Source organism: Apteryx mantelli, chromosome 9 (genome assembly GCF_036417845.1).
Source record: "Apteryx mantelli isolate bAptMan1 chromosome 9, bAptMan1.hap1, whole genome shotgun sequence".
NCBI lineage: Eukaryota > Metazoa > Chordata > Aves > Apterygiformes > Apterygidae > Apteryx > Apteryx mantelli.
Window position 1 is genome coordinate 11,165,089 of NC_089986.1, and position 24,055 is coordinate 11,189,143.

A 24,055-nucleotide genomic window follows, 5' to 3' on the forward strand; every position below is an offset into this window, starting at 1 on the left:
AAAAGTATTTTGGATATTTTAAAAGTATTTGTTTTTATGCATTATAAAAATGAGAAATCAAAATTGACATTAATTTGTTTATATTAAACATTAATGAAGCCTTACACCATCACTATAATACATGGCAAATTCAAAGCAGAGAAGGATCTAGGAGTCCTGCCTTTTGTTACCTTGCTCTGACCATTTAATCTGTGTCTCGGTACTTGTGATTTTACATATGTACTCTGTGCAGAGCATATGCCAAGGCTGTGATCTTTTTGGTCAGATGAGAGAGATGTATTTGCATCCTCATTTCTCTTACTTTAATTCTGCATGAATTACTTAAGTTTCTACAACAATTTCAAGAGAAACTGTTTCAAGCTTATATTCCTTTTATTAATGCCACACACACAAAAAATTCCCAGTTACAGCCCAAATCATACTAGTCATTGTTCAGGAAAAAGAAAAGAAGCAAACAACTGAAGATAACTCTAGATATCCCTTTGCCTAGCTTCATAAGTGTAGTATCTGTCATGGGCTAAAAAGGAGATAGACTTTGCATTTTATCCTGCAAGGAAGGAAGTGAATGAAAAAGCTACAACATCTGATTAGTGATAGATGCAAGAGTTCTTATTTTTATATCTTGCCTTACCATGAAGCTCCAGCTAAGTTGTTTGGTTTATTAAAGATTGCTAGTTTTGCTTTCAAAAAGAAAGGAAAATGCAATGTTTCTGATTATATATCATCCAGTCACAGCAGGTAGTTTTCTGTGTAATGTATGCATATATAGCAGGCCATTAAACTGTGTTAAAGAAATGTTTAGATGCAGGTAACCAGTCTGAATTTAGATTCATAGGGACATGTTCTAATTTTGGAGTTCATGTCTTTTAAAATATATTTTCAATGTAGCTTTTGATACAAATAATTAAAAAATTGGAAAGAAATTGCACATGCAAAATCATACTGACTCTACCTCAATGTAGATTATCAGAAGGGCTGAGTTCTTTCAGTCACAGTGTCGATAGCTACCACTTGAGGTAGGGAAGTAACTGAACACAAGGTTGTTGACATCCGTAGGAAGCAGACACTGGGGAGGGGAGGCGTGTGTGCACTGTCAGGGGGTTGTACAGCAAGGGAATGTTTAGATTCAGGAAGCGTGAGTTCAGTTCTGTGATTTGTAGGGGACTGTCCTCATGGTTAGAGAGCCCCCCTACAGTGGTCTTCTGCTGTTTTCTTTTGCTTTTATTTCCTTTCTCCAGCTCCTGCCCCTTTTTGCTTCTTGACAGTGCTACCCCCAGCAGGTCTCTTGTCCATCCCATTCACTCTGTTTCCATCCTTGCCGCTAAGATTCTGCTGCTTTCTGTTCTTCACCCTTTCCCGCATTATTCCACCCATGCTCCTGTCCTTTCCAGCTCTGTCTTCTGACCTCTCCTTGTAAATATCTTCTCCTTCAGGAGCCTCCCTATCTCTCTTGACAAGGCTCCTGGCCCTGTTCATCTATCTGTTCCACATTCTGTAAGCAGTCTTCATCTATCTAGTTCTTCCTCACCAGTGGGGTGATGGCACTAGAAGCGTAGTACACAACAGAAGGGCACGTTTCTAGCTGTTGGTTGTGTAGTCTTGGTGCCACAGCAATCCCAACAGTTGTGACGAACAATTTCAGAGAATATCCTGTTCTGTCTCTGCAGCTGTATTGGAGGATACTTAGACTGTAGTTTCATTCTGTGTGGTCCTTTACAGAAGAACTGGTTAAGTGTTAACCATTTGTAGCTCCTCACCCTTTCAATAACTTTTAAGGTGACTGAGCAGTGGTTCAAACTGGTGAACTGAGCTGATGTTAAAATATTTATTTGTTTATTGCTGGCTGGTTTTCCAGCTGAATGAGTTATCAAATCCATACAGTGTGAAAACATTGTATTTGCATGGCGTTATTTGCCAGAAATATTTGATACTTTTTAGCTAAGATTCCCACCAAGAGCTCAGCCTTTGGTAGATTCCCAGAGTTAAGCTAACTCTTGTAATGGAAGAGGTCGGACAACTTTTAGGTATCTCAAGTGTTTGCAATTCTGTCATCCGATCTACAATATTTGTACACCTCTGCCGCATGAAAATATGTCCGTTAGTACTGCCTCTGCTGTGTAGTTAATATACTACACATAGGGAATATGCTTTAGTTAGGTTTCTGTCAGCTGTGCCTATTAACTCTTTCAGCAAGACCACCTGCTAGTGATAGACTGATGGGAATATTAATTAGAGTAAAGATATTGACAGGTAAATCGGGTTCCTGTATTTTGTTTTGTGCTTAAAAAATTTCAGTCCAGTAAATTAGAGAAGTATTATTTTAGATACTAAAGAAGGCATCCTTGTTCTATATTGGCTTGCTTTTGTCTTACCCATCAGAAATATTTGGTTGAGATTCTTCATGTAATTTGCAAAATTCTTTATGCCATTGTCTTAAACATAATATAGTGAGATCTGATGCAGTGATTCACTGTGTGCTTTTAGCATCTTGAGATGGAGGAGTTACTTATAACTGTAACGTCTACAGCAGAAGGCTGTTGACTTGTCCTGGATTCCCTTCAGTAGACTGGTTCTGCATCCATGATGCCATGCCTGTTTTACAGCTTTGACATGTGTGCAAACATATGCAAACACAGACTTATGGTCTTAGGTCTCCAGAAGTGCTGGGGACCTATTTGAATATCTTAGCTAACAGAATAGGAGCTTTTTGCCTCTAAGATTTTATAGATTTTAAAGGACAATAATTTTTTGATTTTCTGTGTGTGACCTCAGAAGAGGATCATACAATGCTTGAATTATTGTAAAGCATCTGAAAGTTCAAAGCTTGTCTCTTCATTTTGGGTAGGATTTGAGTTTTCTGTTGTTGGATTGATGTTTTCTACTGCAGAAGGTAAGAGGTCTTCGTCTGTCAGTTCTCTGGGAAAGCTAGGAGGAACTGGGAGGTCCATAATTGGTTTCCATGGTTTTCCAGGACATCGGGGAAGAGGAGACTCTGAGCGATCTGGCAACCCATTAACTAAAAAAATATCAGGAAGAGTTACTGTCTCTGCAGGAATACTAGTTTCCTGTCTCACAGCCCCGGGAGTAACTAGCTCTGACACCATTTCAGCATTGGATGATGGGAGGGTTTCCTTGTGATTAAAAACCCTTTCATCAGATTCCTCAGAAGATTTGGGGTTTGGATGTTTATGTCTACCATGTTTACTGTGTTTTTGATGCCCACACCCATGCCCGGTTCGGTGCCCACAGTCAATGCCCTGCCTATGCCTTTTGTCAGACGCATGATCCTTTTTAAATCCATGCCCATGTTTACACCCATGTTTATGCCTGTGTTTACACCCAGGTTCACCTTCACCTTCTGGTCCATGTCCATGATCTTTTCTTGTTTCTGTACTAGGTGTTTGACTTTCTGTTTCATTTTTATTAGAGGATGTTGTATCTGGCTGAGACTGTGCAAAATACTGTGCTGTTCGGAAGGGGGTGAATCCAGGAGGCCTTCTTGCAAGGAAAACCTAAAAAACATTGCAATAATAGTTAGCCATATTTTTTACATAACCAAAAATAATAGCTTCAGATTTGGAAAATTCAGAAGTTGGCTCACTGCAGTACGTGAGCCGATTAGCAAAAGATTTTTGAAGTAAACTGAATCTGTTCTATCTGTGATAAGGGTCGGAACATAAATACCTATCCAGGTAACTCTGGAGTATTTTAATGATTATATGTAAGAAGAGCAATTTATTTATTGTTGAAATTTTGCCAGTTTTAGTGTGGAATGATACCATAGAGAAGAAAACAGCTGTAAGCCTGTGTATTTGTTTTAGTTTATGAAGAGTACAGTTGATTTCTGGGATGAAAATGTCCCTGCTCTTGTTAGAGGATAACATTCTGATTTATAAAAACAATTTATGCTGAAGGTTGACAATATACAAGAGATTTGGATTGTTTTGTCATATGAGATATAACTATTCAATTTTTTGTTTCTAGATTTGAAATACTTATTTCACAGAGCTGCTTAGAAATAATACATGCAGGTTAGCACCGATACTATAAAACATTCATTTGTCGTTGAATAATCTCAATTTCCCCATCACTGTTTGTTCAGCGGAAAGATGAAGACTGAACACATGGTGTACAGTTTGTGTCTGACACGGATTTCATTTCTGTCTACCAAAGCATCTGATCCTTATCTAACTGCAAATCAGGGATGTTTGGGGGAGAGCTAAATTTGAAAATTGATGTGGATACAATATTATAATGGAAACAGAGAGGGAAGCTACTTGCTAATCGATACCTAGTGAATGGGTAGTTATGAAAGTGCTGAACACAGCAGAATTACTGAAATCACAATTATCAGAACTAAAAAAAGCTTGTATTTATATTCTGTTCTGAGACTTCAAAACTGACCCATGTTCAGGGCTAGTTAAGAGTGGAGCTGAGCTGGGAGGAAACTCTAAAAGCTGTTCCTGCAGAGACTGACAACTCTAAGCAGAAGGAAATCTGCTACTCTACTAACATGAAAAGAATGGCAGATGCTTTTGAAACCTGTGCATCTGTGGGGTATAGTTTTTTGCATTGCCAAATACATTTTTGTCCCAATTTTTAAACGTAGTACGAAGAATGATTCAAAGGAACTGATGGGGCTTAATACCTCAGAGCTTAACTGATAATGCAAAGAAGCAGTCAATAGGCAGAGCGTTCTCTGTGCTGCTGCCTTTCTTTGCCCTCCTGTAATCAGTGTTGTCTACTGTCTCATGTTGTGTCAAAATAGACTTGGATGTAACAAGTTTGCTGAGGTTAGACAGTGAGGGAGGAGTGTGGCCTTACTGAGGTGGTTAAAGAAGTGTGTTCCTTTATTTTTGGTACAATGTATAAGATAATTTGGGATGGATAAAGAATGTAATGTCTTTCATTATTGTATGCTCTGCTTATAATGGTGGATAATAAAAAGAAATCATACTGGTAAAAGTTCTTCAGTGCAGTTGACCTGGGGCAAGATTTTATTCTCCCATGGGATCACGTAAATTTGTGCTTCACATTTCAATTGTACCTGTTGTTGAAACAAAAATTAACATGTTAGGACAGCAAAACATCAGACGCAAAGGAAAAGAGTTGTACATGAAAAAAGATAAATGTTTTTAATAGTATTTTTAAATACAAGTATACCTGGAGCTTTACCTGAATATCTATGAAATACATCTTAGTGATGGAGATTCCTTTGTACTGGGACACATCACTGTTTAGTTTTCCAAGGTCTTAGGATGCCTATGTGAACACTTTAATTCAACTTCTAACAATAATTATTGGAATTTTTGTCTCTGGTACTTTTGGAGCATTAACTCTTTAATCTTCATGATATACCTAACAAATATTGTCTGTTAATGGTATTACCCCTTGTTAAAAATTGTGAATTTTTCTTTTAGAGAAAAAGGCACATTTGTTCAACTAGTTAATGTCTGCTGCACTAACAGTTTTTAACTCTCAGAGGTAAACACTGTTCATATGGTAGGAAGAGAGAGGGGAAATAAAGCCTCTCTCTTTTCCAACCAACTCCCTTGCCAATGGTTTCTGGTCCTATCAGCATTGCTTCCCAGCAGCTGGAATGGATTTTCCCAGTATCAGCAGCATGCATTCCAGAATCATCAGTCCTTTGCACACCAGTAATGCTTCAGTCTCATACTTTCCTTTAGCTGCAAGTGCCACAGGTTCAGGAGTATTGCAGCCATTTCATTTCCCAGCAGTCTCCTTCCCTCCCTTCTGTGATTCATAATTATCAGAATAAAGTCCCCTTCACTTTGCAATGAACACTAAGATGCTGCAGTTGAGGTGACTCAGTTTAAGCTTTGTGCTTTACTGCCATTGTCAGTGGCTTGGATTGCAGATATTGAAAGGTGTCCCTCTTGTTGAGGCAGATGTTTACTGAAAGAGGTGATGGAACTCAAAATCAAATGCGAATTTGCTTTAAGTGACTACCATTTCTGGTGCAAGTGAATTTGTCCATTTGAAACAATTCTTTTGACATTATAACTGGCAACATCATCACAACTTACACTGTTAGGTGTGGCTTCGCAGTCTTCATTAAGTTTTTCAAACTCTTTCTTTGAGCAGTTTGTCTTCTTGACTGTAAATGTTATACGGTAGCTTTTCCCTGCAACCACCTGAAAAATTAGCAAGAGGGCTTTCTGTGGTAAAGGTATTTTTATTGAAAAGTGGTTCACAGAAAAGATGGGTTTCTGCAAGTTTATTTCCTGACCACTGGTTCACATATGTTAAGAGCAATATTAAAATACTTGACGGCAAAGATATCTGCTTCTAATCAACTTACTTGTTTACTCCAGTCCTATTCTCAAAAATTCCAGCATTGAAATTGGAGGAGACAGAAAGGTCAGAATAACACCAGGCCCACAGTTCTAGCTTTGTTTTATTGGATGTTTGTAGTAATTTCATTAATAACAAAAGAAATCATTAGAGACACCACTGCAGGGAGCCAAATATGATGCAAGAAAAGTTGGATGTGAGCAAAATGAAGTGTGTGGTAAACAGGCTCAGTTGAAAATGGACATGTTTGGCAAATGCATTAAAGAAAGGAACTGCACTGATTCAAGAATATGCCTGGAATGAGTTCTCTTAGTATTTCTTACAATGCTCAAAATAATATATCTTGCTGTAGACACAGCAGGCAGGGCATGAAATTCTGGCTCTTTATAAGTCTACTTTAAAAATGTTTGCTTGCTAATATCAATCATGATATGAAAAGTGGGCAAGAAGAAAAACAGTAGGAAAGAAGAAAAAGCAGATGTATTATTAGTAAGAACATGAGCTACTCAGAAAAACTTTGGTGCACTTTTAGTGCTTTCTCCAGTAGTACCCCACATGCTCATGACAAGTTTTCTGTGAAGTATCTTCAAAACTACTCCATTGTCTTTTTTATGGTTCTTTGGGGATTTCTAAACCCCTGCTGTACAGTAAACTAGGCAAACACAAATGCTGATCAATATTATCCTCCTGGTTCCTTGTTCTTTTTTATCTAGCTGTATTTATCTGTATATGTTAAGTTATGCACAGATGTCCTCTTGTGAATCTAGTTGGAGTATTATTAGCAGTATTATTGGGAAGCCCCATTTCTTGGAGTTTAAAACTACTGTAGGGTGGGCAATGTATAAAATAACATAGAGTTTTGGTGTGGTGGATCAGCTGGGTAGTTTTGTCTAATAAATCTTTTCTATCTTAAAATTCTATGGAACGTTACAAAGACTGATTAAAAGGTGGGGTAAAAATACAGAAATCAGATGCCCTAAATCATCTTTCTTCCCGTGCTTTTAAAATCACATTAAAAATAAAAAGCCATCAAATCAAGAGACTGGGGATTTTTAAATCACTTTTGAATGCAAGCCAATATGGGCAAAATTTTGCAAGGAGTGCAGGGATGTCTCAGTGACCACATGTATCAACACTTAGAAAAAAACATCATTTCAATTCTAAATCCAAACTTTAGCTAACATTCAGTTTAGAACAATAACACTGCAGTGTCAATGCCTCATCTCTGGTATACAAAGAACTAGTTTTAAAAGGAAAAATAAATTCCAACCTGAACTGTTGCTTTTTCTATGTCTCCAGCTTTATAGTAGAAATCATCATTGGTCTCCAAATTGTACTTCTCCATGGAAACCTCCAGTAGTTCTTTCAGTTCTGGGCTGGTTTTGGGGATAGGCCTTGGACAACCAGCACAAATGAGAGTGGGAGGGTCTACCGTTTCTTCAGCTGAAAGAAAACAATGGATTTCAAATCTAAGGAACAAAAGATTCAATACACATAGACTGGGAAAACCAGTTACTTATAAACCTCCACCTTCTGGAACACTTTGTGTTTGAGTCTATCAAATTAAAACAAAATATCTTTATGTGATTAATGTTATCGTATCTTGATTATCTCAAAGAGCACTGCATCAGCACCTAGTGTCACACAGGACACTGAACAATAGTCTTCTCATAGAAATGAGAATTGGGTGTACCAATTGAAGGTACCTAGCAAATAAAGGAAGGGAACATCTGCATGTATGGAAGGACCTGAGTCGGAGGAAAGAAAAGGATCCAGCCCAGAGTTCAAGTTATTGGCAATGAATGAGAGTATTGAAGAATATCATTTTTGAAGAAAAACAAGTCTCTAAATGGGTGAGAAAGCAACACCTACTGCATGGGGTAATAATGTACTCTGATTTGACAGATCTGCAAAATAACGCTTTTGTTTACAAAGAAAAAGCTGTGAAATGGTGATAATCTTTGTCCCAATAGATGGTTGGAGGAAGAAGTAACAATAGGAAAACCATGTAAGGGTTGATTGTAATAAACTTATAAATTCTAAATAATTTACTTCCAAGGAAAAATATAAGCTTCTAACTTATCAAGTTTTAGAGATAGTCATGCAATATGCAGTAAAAACAATGATGGTATCACTAGAGGAATTATTAATTTTGGACAAAATCTTAAAGTAGTAAGCTCCCTTGCCTTTTGAAAGAGTATATTGGAACTCTTCAGAAAATCTAGAAAGATTTGCTTATTTAAAGAACATGATATTAGCTGCCTGGTCATTGTGGTGGAAAAGGAAATAATCTTTGTAGGGCAGTTATATTCTTTGAGTTTGTATCTGCTGATCCCCAAATGAGAGTCCAGGACCAGTCCCATGACATAGAAATATAGCAGTATATAAATGATAAAATATAACTTTCATTTGTATGAAAAATATTTGTAGGAAGTGAAAGAATTCTTTGATAATATTTCATGAAGAAGTGGTGCTTTTTTCTGTCACAAAAGAATTACTTTCTCTTGTTATTATCTTTTGTCATCTCTTGCATTTTTGTTTTACATTTTTTACGATTGTAACAAAACATTGGAAATTGCAGAACTTCTGTGGTGCCCATTACATACCTGGAAACTTGCATTGACTTGCAGTATCTATGATCTGGTCATTAAGATTTGCATATGCTTTGGCCTCACAATTACCTACACGCTGGAGTAAGAAAAAGAAACAAAGCAGCACATTATTATTTAGAAATAATGAACAAACTCATGTAAATGTCCCAATAGCTTCCTGCTAACAGAATAAGTCAATCGTTCTACTAGTAATTCATTCCTCCAACATACTGGGAGTAAGAAGCCTGCCAGACAGTATACAGAGCCAATAAATGATCCAGATTTAGAAAGACCACACAGAGAAAATAAAACATAAAAGCTAAGTGAGTTATTTGTATGTGTTCATTACAGAAGGAAAAGGGGAGATTCCCAAGCCAGAATCCTGTTTTACAGAGAACTCACTGGAAGTTCTGTTTCAAATTATAAAGACCACAAAAGAAGGTTATGGAACTAACAAAAACAGTACTGAGTTACTGGTGCATGGGGTTATTCCTCCCTAGGTGCAGGACTCTGCACTTGCCTTTGTTGAACTTCATGAAGTTCCTCTCCGCCCAGATCTCCAGCCTGTTGAGGTCCCTTGGAATGGCAGCACAGCCCTCTGGCATATCAGCCACTCCTCCCAGTTTTGTATCATCAGCAAACTTGCTGAGGGTGCACTCTGTCCCTTCATCCAGGTCACTGATGAAAAAGTTGAACAAGACTGGACCCGGTACTGACCCCTGGGGGACACTGCTAGCTACAGGCCTCTGACTGGACTGCACCACTGAGCACAACCCTCTGAGCTCTGCCTTTCAACCAGTTTTCAATCCACCTCACTGTCTGCTCATCTATCCCTCACTTCCTGAGCTTGCCTATGAGGATGTTAAGGGAGACAGTGTCAAAAGCCTTCCTGAAGTCAAGGTAAACAACATCCATTGCTCTCCCCTCAACTACCCAGCCAGTCATTCCATCGTAGAAGGCTATCAGGTTTGTTAAGCATGATTTCCCCTTGGTGAATCCATGCTGACTACTCCTGATCACCTTCTTATCTTTCACATGCTTAGAGATGGCATCCAGGATGAGCTATTCTATCATTTTTCCAGGGATCAATGTGAGGCTGACTGTCCTGTAGTTCCCTGGGTCCTCCTTCTTGCCCTTTTTGAAGACTGGAGTGACATTAGCCTTCCAGTCCTCAGGCACCTCTCCTGTTCTCCATGACCTCTCAAAGATGATTGAGAGTGGCCTAGCAATGACGTCTGTGAGCTCCCTCAGCACTCGTGGGTGCAAACCATCAGAGTCCATGGACTTGTGGATGTCCAGTTTGCCTAAATGATCTCTAACCCAATTCTCCTCAACCAAGGGAAAGTCTTCCTTTCTTCAGACTTTCTCTGTGGTCTCTAGGGTCTGGGATTCCTGAGGGCTGGTCTTACCAGTAAAGACTGAAGCAAAGAAGGCATTCAGTATCTCTGCCTTCTCTGTATCATTCGTCACCAGTGCCGCTGCCCCATTCAGTAGCAGGCCCACATTCTCCCTAGTCTTCCTTTTGTTATTGATGTATTTAAAGAAGCCCTTCTTGCTGTCCTTGACATCCCTTGCCAGATTCAATTCCAAATGGGCCTTGGCCTTCCTAGTCACATCCCTGCATACTCGGATGATGTTCCTGTAATGCTGCCAAGTGGCCTGTCCCTGCTTCCATCTTCTGTGCACTTCCTTCTGTTTTTGCAAGGAGCTCCTCATTCATCCATGCAGGTCTCCTGCCCCCTTTGCTCAACTTCCTGCTCATTGGGATGCACCACTCTTGAGCTTGGAGGAAGCGATCCTTGAATATTAACCAGCTCTCTTGGACCCTCTTCCTGCTAGGACCCTGTCCCATGGGATTCTTCCAAGAAGGTCCCTGAAGAGGCCAAAGTTTGCTTTCCTGAAGTCCAGTGTTGTGATCATACTTTTTGCCCTGCTTCCTCCTTGCAGGATCCTGAACTCCACCATCTCATGGTCACTGCAGCCAAGGCTGCCCCCAACCTTCACATCTCCAACCAGCCCTTCCTTGTTTGTTAGTAAAAGTCTAGCAGTGTACCTCTCCTCATTGGCCCCTCCATCACCTGCGTCAGGAAGTTATCATCAGTGCTCTCCAGGAACCTCCTGGATTGCTTGTGCCTTGCTGTGTTGTTCCTCCAGCAGATAATCAGGATGGTTAAAGTCCCCCACGAGAACCAGGACCTGCAATCGTGAGGCTACTTCCAGCTGTCTGTAGAAGGTCTCATCTACTTCCTAATCAGGTGGCCTGTTGCAAACACCTGCAACAGTGTCACCCATGTTAGTCCTCCTTTTAATCCTTATCCATAAGCCCTTGACCTGCTCATCATCCACCCCTAGGCAGAGTTCCATACATTCCAGTTCCTTTCTCACATGAAGGGCAACACCCCTACCTTGCCTTCCTGGCCTGTCCTTCCTAAAGAGCCTGTAGCCATCCATGGCAGCATTCCAGCCATGTGAGCTATCCCACCATGTCTCTGTAATTTCGATGAGATCATATCCATGCGATCGCACACAGAGCTCTAATTTCTCCTGTTTATTCTCCATGCTGCGTGCATTTGTATACAGGCACTTCAGAGAGGTATTCGAGCATGCTGATTTCCCAGGAGGGATGCAAAGGGATTTCTCATAGTCTTGTCTTGTAAGTACTTCCTTAGCTGTATGCAATTGCTGGAGGTAATCCCACTCGAACTCCATTTTGCTGCCTTCATGGTCTCGATAACTCTCCCCTTCCCCCCGTCTTTCCTAGTTTAAAGCCCTTTTTACCAGGTTGGCCAACCTTTTGGCAAAGACACGCATTTAATGAGGTGGATCCCATCTCTCCCAATCAGTTGTCAATCTTCAAACAGGGTCCCATGGTCATAGAAACCAAAACCCTGTTGCCAACACCAGTGGCGCAGCCAGTTATTTACTTGGAGTGTCCATCTGCTCCTCCTCCTATCCTTCCCCCTCACTGATGAGATCAAAGGGAGAAAACAACCTGGGCCCCCAGACCCCTGACCATTGTCCCCAGAGCTCTGAAATCGCATTTGATACTTTCCAAGTTGCCCTTGGCAGTATTGTTGGTGCCAATATGGAAGAGCAGCAGTGGGTAATAGAGGGGTGGACAAGCGTCAGCAGTCTTTCCTTAACATCTCAGATTCAAGCCCCTGGTAGGCAACAAACCTCTCTAGAGAAGATGTCAGGTCAACAGATAGGTACCTTTGTCCCCTGCAACAGGGAGTCAGTCACCCACTACAATCACTCTGTGCTTCTTCCGGGTGTTTCTGCGCAGCACAAGGTGTGTCAGCTCTTTTGCTTTGCTTGAAGCCATGCCCAGCTCTTCCTCAGTTTGGAGGGCACTGAACCTGTTCATCAGCTGAAGGGTTTCAGGAGGAGCAGGAGCCTTACTCTTTGTATGAGAAGTGACCGCTTTCCAGCCTTCATCTTCTACAGAGTTATGACTAACTGTTCGACATGGCACAGAGCCCACCTGCATCTCCATCAAAGACTCTAAAGGAAACTAGTCAACTGTAGAATAAGGGGCTAGGCTCTTGTATGGATAAATACTTAGTTAAAACGTGTAAAGCAGCACTGGATTAATGATCAGATCTCAGAGTGGAAATAGGTGTCATAGGGGTTTGATCTGGCAGAACAAATTTAATGTAGAGAAATGTGAAGTGATGCGCAAGGGAGAAGCCAATCCTAACTTTGTGATAGGCTCTGAGCTGACTGTTACCATTCAGGATCAAGATCTCAGGGCTATGACAGGTACTTGAAAATATCATCCACGAAAACATCAACTTAGCAGCAGTTTAAAAAAAAGAAAAAAAAAACAGCACAAAGGCTTATTATGAAGGTTAAAGAGAATGAAATTATGCCCCATTATAGTTCTGTGCATGAATATAGTTCACCTGCATGATGCATACAGGGTGCATTTCTAGTCCTATTTCAAAACAGAAAGTATAGAGCTGTTCAAAGGTATGAAACAACTTCTATGGAATTTGGTTGTTCCAAAGAATGACTAAATCAGCTAGGACTCTTCATTTCAGAAAGGAGATTTTTGAGGGAGGATGTGATAGCTACACATCATGAATGGAGCAGGTGGGTGGAGATCACTGACTCTTCAGATAGGTAAATATGAAATTTATATAGATCAGATAAGCTCTTGGAAGAGAAATACACTAAAAATTACTAAACATAAATACCTGGGAAGTGCCTGAGCAAGAAATGGCTGGTGACGAATATTTGGGGATGTGTCATATATACTCTCCTTGATGTTACACCCTTGTCAAAGCATCTGCTTGTGGTCACTGTTAAGAGTTAAGATACTAAGCTAGATGGGCCTTACGGGGTTTGACCCAGTAAGGCCACTTTTATGTTCATGGTTCAAGCAAAAATAGACAGGTAAGAGACCTGACTGAAGTTTCTTTCATAATATTTGAACTATGTTGTCTTCAATGAATTTTCATTTTGTTCACATTTCTGATTGGGACAAAGAATGTCAGCTTAGGCTCAGTTGTTTGAATGGCCATTCTCTCCAGTGTTTTTGAGCACATTTTGGAAAAGTTGGTAGCATATAATAACAATTGAAGATGTAATAGGGGAAATATTTCCATATCTGACATGTTCTGATTGGGCCTGTAGATTTCTAATAACAACTATGGATGATTGATTAACAAGGTTGCTTAACTATTCAGGAGATAAGTGATTAAGACCTAATCCCACAAGCCCTGTGTGATCAAGATGGCATGTCAATAAGGTAGCACTTCTGGATTATATGAAATGGGCAGAAGTCATTATCTCCAGCTGACAGATAGGGGAGTTGAGATTCAAGCAGATTAAGTAACTTGCTTACAGTTAAAGGACAAGCCTGGGTAATGGAGAGATTTGCTTCAGCTAGTCTGATTCTCAGTCTCCTATCATTTGTTACAGTGTTTTCATTCTTTCCTTTTCTGATCAGCGCTTCTGAAATGCAATAGCATTCCTGAGACATCCAAGGAGTAATTTTTGAACAGGGAGACTCTTGAATGTAACACTCAATAGTGCAGTTCCACAACAGCTGAAACAGATGAGAGTCAGGGCTCTTGTGTGTGGTTCCTTTCCTCCCATTTACCACCACTCTTCACTCCAGCTGTACATTTCTGCCCCCTTCCTTGTATTGCCACAAGCACTCATCTAGCCTGATGGTGAGCTGGTTCAGTGAGGTTGGCTGACAGAACAGCTCTCTCTTTTTGTACATTTAATTCTGTTCCAGCTCAGAGAAGCAGAGGAAGTGCCTATTTTGGCAGCACTGTTTAGCTAGAATATGTATATTTGTTAATAATTCTTTTTGAAGCTTTCTTATTTGGACTGCAGTAGAGGTAAGTAAAAATTCAGCTACTTAATTTTCTTAGAAAATATGTCTTATGCTGGAAAAGTAGTGCTAATTTTACTTATCACTTTTTGGTTTGTACTGGAGTAGCTCTCTGCATAGGAACTTCTCAATGGATTATTTGTTTGGGTAAGATTGGATTCTGTAGAGAAACCTGCAAACATTTTAGCAGTTTTCTTGGTCACTGATTCGAGAGGACATGGATGTTCTAACCGCATAAACAGACAGTTACTTGTAAGCTTGGATTTAAACTTCATTGACTAAGTTAAGCAAAAGTATAAATATTTTCTTGAGTCAGATTTCAATCATTATTTGCTAATATATTTTCTTGACAAACAGATTTTGAAGATTACTTACCCCTGTAGAAGTGGTTTTGCACTCTGGACTTAAATCTTGAAATTGGTCTTTGGAACAATTAGTCTCCTTGATTTCATATTTAATTATATAATTCCATCCAGCTACCACCTGGAAGATGTATTAAATAAGCCAATACATGCTTTGAAGTTAAACTATTAAATGCAATCACCAAAGAAAGCAAGTGCCTTCCATCCATCAAATCACTTTGCAGTCATTGAGCCACACAGTACTCAAAGACAGCAAGAAAATACTGTTCTTATACTATAGAAAGTAAGTTAAGCCATGCAGATATTGGAAATACAGTTTGTATTCAGATTCAGGTTCTCCTGGCAAGCCTGCAGCCTCATACTCCATGGTTTCTTGCACTTTCCTCCAAAGTGTCTGTTATTTATTACTCCCAGTGACAGGAGGCTGGTCTAGATGGATGACTACACTAATACAGCTTGGCAATTCCTATGTTCCAGAGTGTGTGACATAGTAAAACAGAATCTGAATAATGTAACTTTACACTGTTGGCATCATTTGTTGCTGAATGTCCTGCATTTATCATCTACCTGTAATTGTGTCTGCCTTGGGCTTTCCCCCCCCCCCTATTTTGTCCAGACTTTTGATCTTTTTTTTTATTTTCTCTCCAGGAAGCAGTTCAGTTTTTAACACTGTGGCTACTGCTTCTCATCCATGAAATCTCTCCATGTCCCAGAGCTAGGTCAGGCAGCATTTGAACAAAATTCAGAAATAAGAATCAAATATAGACACTTTCCATCCCAGATCAGCTACAGTGGAGGTCTCTTGACTAGTCTCTGTTGGGCAGAAATGACATGATGGTCCTCTTTGTGGCTGCTGGAGTGCAGTCTCTCTGTAACATTTTGCCATGTGGCTTAAATGTCATCTATGCTTGTCTTTCAGTAAGAGGATCATTGCCATCAGTAAGTAAAAGGAGAACCATCTGAATTAAATCATGAGTCAAATTGACATGAGAACAGAAGATTTTTTGGGGCAAGGTAAACACATACATATTCAAACAAAAGGATCTGTATTTGGTTTTAGGCTACATACTATTTAAAAATCAAATCAGAACCTTTACTTTCTAGCAATGTCACTGCAATCCATAGGAGAGCCTTTGGCAGGGAAGTAGCTCTTGCATGGAATACCAACTGACATGGAATTTCTGTGACCTGAACATTTGTTTCTTGCAAAACAGGTATTCCCACGTGCAGAAATCTTTCAGCAAATGTCATGCTGGCTTTTTGTTTTTCTGACCCATTTTTTCTCTATTGATTTTACATGTCCTATAATGTATATCAGCTGCTGACATACAGGTCCTGTTCCATTGCATAAACACAGCCCCTCAAATGGCACCAGACACCTATCTAGAGTATATGAGACATCTGCACAGGTTGGCAATTTTGGCACAGAATCTAGGGACAGGGACAGACACAGACCTGCTCCAGCTGGTGCTTCATGTAGGGGCCTAGTGTAATACTCCAGGACATCTCAGATGACACAAAGTGCCTGTGTCAGCACTGTATATGAATGAACTGGTGCTGAACACTGGTTGGTTGCAACTGCAGATAGCGACAAACCATGTTTAGTACCAGTTCATAAAGTTGAGAGCTCTGAAAAGCCAGTAAGTAACTGTTTACGATTCCACAGAGCTGAAAAGAATTACTTAGATGGTCTGCATTCTGTATGATCTTATCATGAAATATAATACACCTTAAAGTCAGAATTATATACGTAAAACAACCAAAGTACCTTTTTCCTCTGTAAAATATATAGAAAAATCATATACAAACCTGCCTTTTTGCTTCTTTTATTTCAACAAGTTTAAAAAGGGCGGCTTCATCACTGTGCCTGTTAAACTTTTGAATGGCTTGTTTCAGAATTTCTGACACTTGTAAAGAGTCACTTGATATAGGATAATAGCATCCAAGACAAAGAGCCTCAGCGGGTATTATCGTTGCCGTAGCTGGAAAAGAAACAAACCAAAAAATATAGGCCTGCATGTAAAGCTGTGTCAGTTTTAATTTCTCATACATGGGAATGACAGAGAAGGTTCAATGAGCAAAAATCTTTTCTGCTTTTAATCAGAGCGATCAGCAAAATCTAGATTCATGTTTCAGGGCCTGCAAAGATATTCATTGTATTTAGAGACATGTTTCTCTGTGTAGTGATAGGGGCCATTATGAAATTTGGATCTAAGCATGGTTTCAGCAGCGAACTTCACCCACAAAGTTCAGGAGTCATTGAATCTCTGAAAAATCTTGCATGCAGTTTTGATACCACTAAGGAGGGGTCTTCCCTCATCCAGTCAGGGAAGAGCCAGTGGAGGCCACAGTTAAAGAGATAGTCTTCAAAGTTCACCCACAGTGTGCTGCTGTTTTCTGACCTTACCATGTTTCAGAAAGAGGACTTTGGCAGGAGTGCTTTGGCTCACCATGTGGACTGCCCTGACTCAGAGCTCCTTAGGGACTGTAGTTAAACTGTTCTACAGCTGTGTTGTCTGAACTGCCCTTGCTAGTCACTTGAACTGCCAAAAAGTTACCACTTGGTGTTAGCTTCCAGGCTTAGCCAACTGGAATGCTGTGGATAGGCAAGCTTGAAGGAGATGCTCAAAATTCTCTTTCCTACTACTAATCCTTTTAACGTTCTTTCCTTTCTAGTAATCATGGATTGGATTTTCATAAATTAGTTTCCTAGTTCAGTACATAAATTAATTTCATGATTCAGTGAGCTTGAGAATCAAAGTAAGACAATATATGGTCTCTGTGGAATTGAAATAAAATTTGTGTGCCTGATCCTCAGCTGGCATAAACTGACTTTAATGGAGTTATGCCAGCTTGCACCAGCCGGGCATCCAGTCCAGGGCCAGTATGGTCAAACAGTTTCACCAAGGAGGTTGAACAATATGGTACCTAACATATAGTGGGGAAATCCCTCAACAGATTGGATCTATTGTTTAACTCTTCTGTTTGAATCCTTTGCATTTAATTTTTCTCCTTGCTCCTTTGTACATTTGGAATAGCTTGGTGTAAGGAATATTATTAGTCTTAGCTCTTGCAGGGTGCATGAACAGTGCCTGGCCCTTCGTATTTATAGCATCATCTATCGCTGCCTGCCTTTGACTCAGTCATGAAAAATATATATACTTTGCAAAAGAATATGACCTTGTTTTCAGGGAGCAATCACAAGCAAGATAATAAAACATTAGTACGCCCAGTTCTGAATGGGCTATGGTTTCAGTCTTTTTGTAAGGGCTGAACAAATGTGTATTGCTTTTTGCAATAATTTGGTAGCAAGAGATAATCTTTGTAGGTTGAATACCTGATTCATTTAGTTCAAATGTGGTTCTTTAGCTTTCTAAACAAAGATCCAAATGCAAATTTCCAATGCATTCTCGTTGTAATTCACACACCTTTTACTGGCAACTAGATGTCACCATTGCCTTACAAATGCATCTGAAACCAAGCGGCATTTGTTCAGGAGTAGAACATGCTCTGTGTGTACTGCAGTTGCTAGTAAGGCAGTGGCTGTAGGTATAGCCATTATAGCTTTAAACAAGATAACTAGTACCAAAACTCAAAGATAAGCTGCAAACCATCTTAGAAATCTTGATAAATATTTCTGTTGTCAGCTCACACTTAGCTCCATGCTGCCACAGTTATATGCTTATTTTAAAACTAGCTTGGATATGTCTTACCTGAACTCTAGTCATAGGTACATAAAGATTTCAGCTACAGAGCTGCCAAACTATGTGACTTGTTTCTAAAGGAAGTTACTATGTGAACATTATAATCATATATGAATATCTTAAAGGCAAGAAAAGCAGTACTGGCTGTCATTAAGGTCCAATAAGTTTCAAAAAAAAGTCTCAAATAATTATATCATTACTGAATTTTTAGTTTTGACATTAAAATTTCTGCAGTTTTCTCAGTTGACAGTTAAAGATTTGTGTTGTAAACTTTAACAAAAATAAGTTAGTCATTTTTAGTTTTGAGAAAATTAAGATACAATTTTGTCATACAAAGTATTATCCAAACATTTATGGCACAATTTTGTACTTGAGTAATTGAGGATGGAAATTTAAAGTGTTAGAAAGGGATATCTAGTCTCTAGGTTACTGGTGTGCTTTTGGTCTTAAGCAAATTCATTTTAATGGGGTATAATTTTAATGTTTTAAAAAGCTTATTATGCACACATGCCAGTTTTCAGTACCAGGTAATAGGGTCTTCCCCTTAGTCAGAAACTGCCAGTGCTTCACTGACTTAGCATGTATGTGCAGAACGGAGTGGAGTGAAATTTCATCTTTAACATGTAGTTGCTCATTCATTGAAGATGCTTTATGAAAGTCTGAACAGAATGATGAGGAGCTTCTACCTTTAAAATTAACTGAAAGTCTCAGTATGATTTTTTTTTCCATACTTATTTTTCAATATACTTGTTGAATGCTGTCCTAAACAGTTACATACCTGGAACAGTTTTGCAATCTTGTGAAACATTACTTGTTTTTTCAGCCTTATTAATGTGAACTCGAGCTGTGCATTCTCCGGTTTTCTGCAAATACATATGAGAGTATGGGATTGGCGGACAAGTTCATATGTACATGTATAGTACTGTCAAATTTGCTGTTTTGTTATTGCAAAAGGAATGGTTTTTTGATTGTGGAAAGAGTAGGGGATGAACGGAGCAGATAATTTGAAAGATTCCTTTTGTCATGATGATGCATATTAATTAACTAAAGAACATACGGCCAGAATAAGGGAGATGAACACATCATCTTAAATAAATCTATATAAATTTCATATTTACCTAATTTCCTCTCTGCTGGTGCGAGGTATGCAGCAATGACCATGGCATTTCACATAGATTCAAATGATATGATTACTTTCTTCCTTTTCTTTGCGTTGTGTACAATATGAAAGAACAGTGACTTCCACTGGGGATGTGTAACATTTCCTGAATGCTGTGGATGCCCTAATTGTACTTCCTCTAGGTGCAATGAAGCTCTGAAATGTCTGTATGAAAAAGGTCCCTCCTGTACATCTTCAGGATTATAATGATTAACTTTAGGGTTGTAAACATCTCCATATTGTACTTTACTCCTATAAGCCCTCAAAGGCGACACACACACACACACACACACACACACACACACACAAAGTCCTCTTCTGTATTTTCTCCCAGGAGACTACAGTCTTGCTGATTATGTTGCTGTTTGTGTACAGAGAATTTTAGAAGATGACAGACACTTACAGCTTCTGCAGGTGCTTTGTAATCACAGTCTTTCCAGTGTTTGTTTTCCTCAATGGCACAACTGGTCTCTCGTATTTGATATTTCACATAGAATTGTGTGTCAGGGCCTGCCTGGATAAAAACAATATGCAAGTCATCATTTGCATAGTGATTAATCAGGACATCACTGATGAAGTAAGAGTTTCAAAGGGTAAATTCTATATATTGGTTACCTTATTTTTTATAATATGGTTTCAGATTAGCTGCTGTTCTCCATGGAAGATCTCCCAAATCTCATTAATTTAATTATTAACTTATCTGATTATATTATTGAGCCCTTAACTACAACTACAATATGTTGACAGAGTAGATGCAGTATGCTCATCTGCTTACAATTCAATGTGCTGTAGCTAGGATTTTAAAAACAGAAAAAACTGGTTACGTTTCTGTACTCATATTCAAATGTATTCCAAGTAAGCACATTTGGGCTGCTGCTTGGATAGTTTGCATACTTACCGTTTTGGACTGTGCTCCTGTCAGACTCAATCACTCCCACTCTTGGCCCGTTCCCAGATCTGTCCGCTTTCCTGCTGTAGGCAGCCCAGAAGCGGCAGCCAGCAGCCCTCAGGCAGCCTGGCAATGTCCAAACTGCCTTACTCTACATTAACAGGGTGCTAAGCGGCTCTGCCTTCTCGCAGCAAAGGGTTCAGGAGGGCATATGCTGTAAAGACAGCCTTGCCTGTGCCTGCAGCTCTCCTAGAGGCATTAAAGGCAAAGTTGTTCGTGAGGGTGGCCTCAGGAATTCGGTGAGATGAAATACAGACAAAGCCTAGAAGTTAAATGAGGTCTGTCCTGGCCAGTGGAAGTTCAGGGCATTCTGATGCTTGTAAACCACCAGGGGGCATTTTCTCCATGCCCTAGGCTCAGTAGTGAGCCCGTGCCTTCAAATAACATTTACGTACTACAATGTTTATGGTTCATCCTTTAGAACAGATACAAACCCAAAAGTTCCTAATCTTTTACTGCCATTAAAAATGCTCTGGCAGTGTACCTCTTGAAATGCAAACACAGGCAGCTGCTGTACTTTAACATTAGCTCTCCTAGCAGTATCATTTGAGGATAACCAGGATTCTTGCCGCAGTTGTACCATTCTCCTGTACAAGCAAGTGACGTTGAGTTGACATGGGTGGAATATACTGAATTGACATTGGTGGTGCTGAAGGCAAAATTATATTCTGTGTTCTCTCACTTCCTATTGTGTATTGCTACGACTATGAAAAAAATGGTGGTACCTGAAATATTGGCTGCAGGTTGTAAAACAGGATGAAAGAGCCTCTAAAAATATAATGGACATAATCCTCAGCAGGTAAAAATTGACATTTATGGAGCTGCATCAGATTACACTGTCTGAGATATGGACTGAAAAAGAGACAAATTCTGTTCTGTTACACTGTTTTAAACCTGGAATAAATCAGTTCAGTTCACTGAGTACATGAAATACCTGGAGAAGAGACATTGTTTCTGTATGTTATTTTTTGTTGTTTTATTTCATTGTTACTATGAACGACTATGGCTTTAACTGGTGCGGGTTCAGTCTTTCAGCAGTCAGCTTTTATGTTTTATTACCATATCAATAATGAATGTACATGAATATGTAATAACCAGCTATTTAATTAATGCATTCAACATTGTGAGACTAGAGATGAGTAAAATCTATATTCTTTTTAGAAAAAGAATTTAGAATACAAGTAAATCTCTCTTGCAGACTCCCTTTTCCTGATTTTTTCTTAACATCATAGTCAGATCAGTGATTCAAAGTAAAAATTGATTTCCACTTCAGATCTTTTAAGAAAAGGCAGTATATCTAGAGAGGAATGATGAATAATAATGACAATAAATATGCATTCTTAAAAATAGAACTTTATTTAAAATGAAACACTGATAATAATAACTTTCCTTACAGAACACCAGCAAAAATGAAGGTGGTGTTATAGATCTGATATCAAGATGTTTGCATCTGGCTATTGTTAAGGACACATGTAGTTCAATGAAGACAATGGGACCATTCATTTATTTAGTATTAATTATATAAAAGGTTTGCCAGATTTTAGTCTTTATCACTACATGCTAAAATCTCCCCAGTTTGAAAACAGGAAAACTAGAGCATAGGTACCAAAAGATGTGGATGGTTTACTGTAAGCCATTGAGTAATTCATGTCCCCTTTCTGAGCTCAATTTCTATCTGGGTAAAAGTGCCTCCTGATTCTGGTGTGCAAAATATTCTGTCACTGGGTTTTTTGTGTTTTGAGTCTGAAAATCCAATCCAGTAGAAAAAAATGCTAATGTTGTTTTCAAATAAAGTAATGCTTGTTATTATTATGGTAATATCATCTTTGTATGCCTCTCAGAGGTAAATACACTTTTGTTAAATTAGTGGTATACAGAAAGACTCCAGGCAAAGGATCATATTTCATTCTTTTCTATAATTCTAGCTGTCTCCCTATTTGACTAAGATACCACCTAGTGCTTTTAGACAGATCTGTGACTCAGGACTAGTGTCAATCAAATAATATTCACAAACAGTTTATTCACAGTATTGCCAAATTTTATCAGGTCATTCTTTTTTATGTGTGATACCAGCTCTTCCCAAGTCAGGATAATATCAAGGTTTTTTAATAAGTCTGTTTTTGCTATTGGTCTGAAAACCTTACTGATGATGGAAAAAGGTAAAATTCACAAAGAGAAAGGAGAAAACTAAATGCGCTATTAAGACATATTGGATAAGTGATTGAAATTTTCTATTCTGTAGTTTTGCATTTATAAGCAATTCACCAGCACACCAAATTCCATTGATAAGAACATAATATACATCCCTGCTAGTCCTGGTGACAAGTATCTTACTGTGCAAGCCGTTCCTGTGATTTTTTTAAACATTTTTGCAAGATACTTTGCTGTCATGTTTACCATCTCTTATGAAGAAGATGGAGAGAATTGGACCCAGAGTGTGCAAACATTTCAAACATGTTTTTTGCAAAGTGTACTTACTGTTTTTTTGCCTTCCATCACCATATATAGAGCAAATTGATTACCAGTTGTTCTACCTCCATTGTACTTCTTCAGTGCTGTGTCGACAGCTTCCAAGACATCGGGGTCATCGCAGTCTGAAAACTCGAATGGAAGAGGGGTGGCTCTGCTAGAAAAGAAACTACAGCAGAGCACTATCACTAGGAAAGGTTTCATGACTGGACAAAATGGTCCCCTGAATTAGAGTGACTCTTTAAAAAGCAAATGGAAAAGGAATACTTGAGAGGCAGTTAGGAACCTCTTCTGTTTTTCAGGAGCAATAGCTAAGTAAACAGAACAAGCGGGTTGCTGGGATTAGTAGATTCTCGTCATATCCTGTTTATACTGCAAATAAACTTCTGAGTTTATCTAAACAAACTTTGTGTGGTAACCAGAATGACACTAAGGTTGTCCACCTGCCGTCAAGATAACAGCCTAACTGGCTGCAGCTGGAGACAGGTTTAAGCTTAGCAGCCTTGAGAAGAGCCCTTGAGAAAAGAGAGAGAATGTTTGTAGCTCTCTGCCTTTTTCTTTTTTTGTTTGTTTTTTAACATCAAAACTGCTGCTCACAGTGGCAATGAAGTTCTGGTTCTGGACAGCAGCACTAAATTTTATAGATGTGCTTAGTGTTCAGACTGCAAGACTTCTGGGAAGTCAGAACATGTTTGAAAAATGTTTTTGCACAGATGTGTATCATTGAATGTCACATAACTCTTCAATATCACTTTATAATCCTTGTGCTGCACCCTGCAATTGGAAGTGTCTGTACTTGCCAGCGTCTGGAGACTGGACCATGAATTAGTCCATCTTCATAATGTTTTGCTTTCATTACGCAGACAGGGAAAATGAGGCACTAGAAGAAGAGAGTAACTAATGTCAATGTTACCTGTGTCTGGCAGAGCCAGAATTAGAACTGCCTGGTAACATCTAGCACCTGTCTCCAGTGTTGAGCAACAGGTAATTTTGTTTTGAATCCACTGGAAATGCCTCAGCTCTAGTGTTCCAGCTGTGTCTCACTATAAGTTTGGTTAAATTCTTATATTTAATTACAGGACAAAAATACTACTGTATTAAAAAAAAAAAAGTCTTCAAAGACTTTGTGGTTAAGCAATGCCAGAAATAGTTGTTCATG

The 24,055-nt window shown here is 39.0% G+C and overlaps 2 protein-coding genes across 12 annotated transcripts in view; one reads left to right on the forward strand and one right to left on the reverse strand.

The window, feature by feature from the left end:
• SENP5 (SUMO specific peptidase 5) overlaps nucleotides 1-24,055 on the forward strand; it is a 166,967-nt gene that overhangs the window by 13,800 nt on the left and 129,112 nt on the right. The gene's annotated exons all lie outside the window — the stretch shown is intronic.
• Nucleotides 20-23,140, reverse strand: KNG1 (kininogen 1). Of its 3 annotated transcripts, none has more exons than XM_067301665.1 (11): nucleotides 22,906-23,140; nucleotides 19,882-19,992; nucleotides 19,098-19,182; nucleotides 16,425-16,597; nucleotides 14,629-14,736; nucleotides 8,922-9,003; nucleotides 7,586-7,758; nucleotides 6,048-6,155; nucleotides 4,958-5,047; nucleotides 3,356-3,512; nucleotides 20-3,016 (listed from the first exon to the last, which is right to left on the reverse strand). In XM_067301665.1, the coding sequence occupies exons 1-11, from the start codon at nucleotides 23,098-23,100 to the stop codon at nucleotides 2,796-2,798; spliced, it is 1,503 nt and encodes a 500-aa protein (XP_067157766.1). In that variant the 5' UTR covers nucleotides 23,101-23,140; the 3' UTR covers nucleotides 20-2,795. The 3 variants fall into 3 exon arrangements, with proteins under 3 accessions (XP_067157766.1, XP_067157765.1, XP_013795214.2); XM_067301664.1 differs by having other exon boundaries at nucleotides 3,350-3,512; XM_013939760.2 differs by having other exon boundaries at nucleotides 20-3,512.

Bases quoted from the DNA above. Each gene is read 5' to 3' on its own strand.
- KNG1 (XM_013939760.2), bottom strand. From the start codon at position 23,100: ATGAAACCTTTCCTAGTGATAGTGCTCTGCTGTAGTTTCTTTTCTAGC. The intron at 9,004-14,628 runs GTAAGTAATCTT...TTCTTACTCCAG, and splicing joins GCAAAACCACTTCTACAGGG to CGTGTAGGTAATTGTGAGGC. The intron at 3,513-4,957 runs GTATGATTTCTT...AATGTTTTTTAG, and splicing joins GCACTGAAGAACTTTTACCA to GTTTTCCTTGCAAGAAGGCC.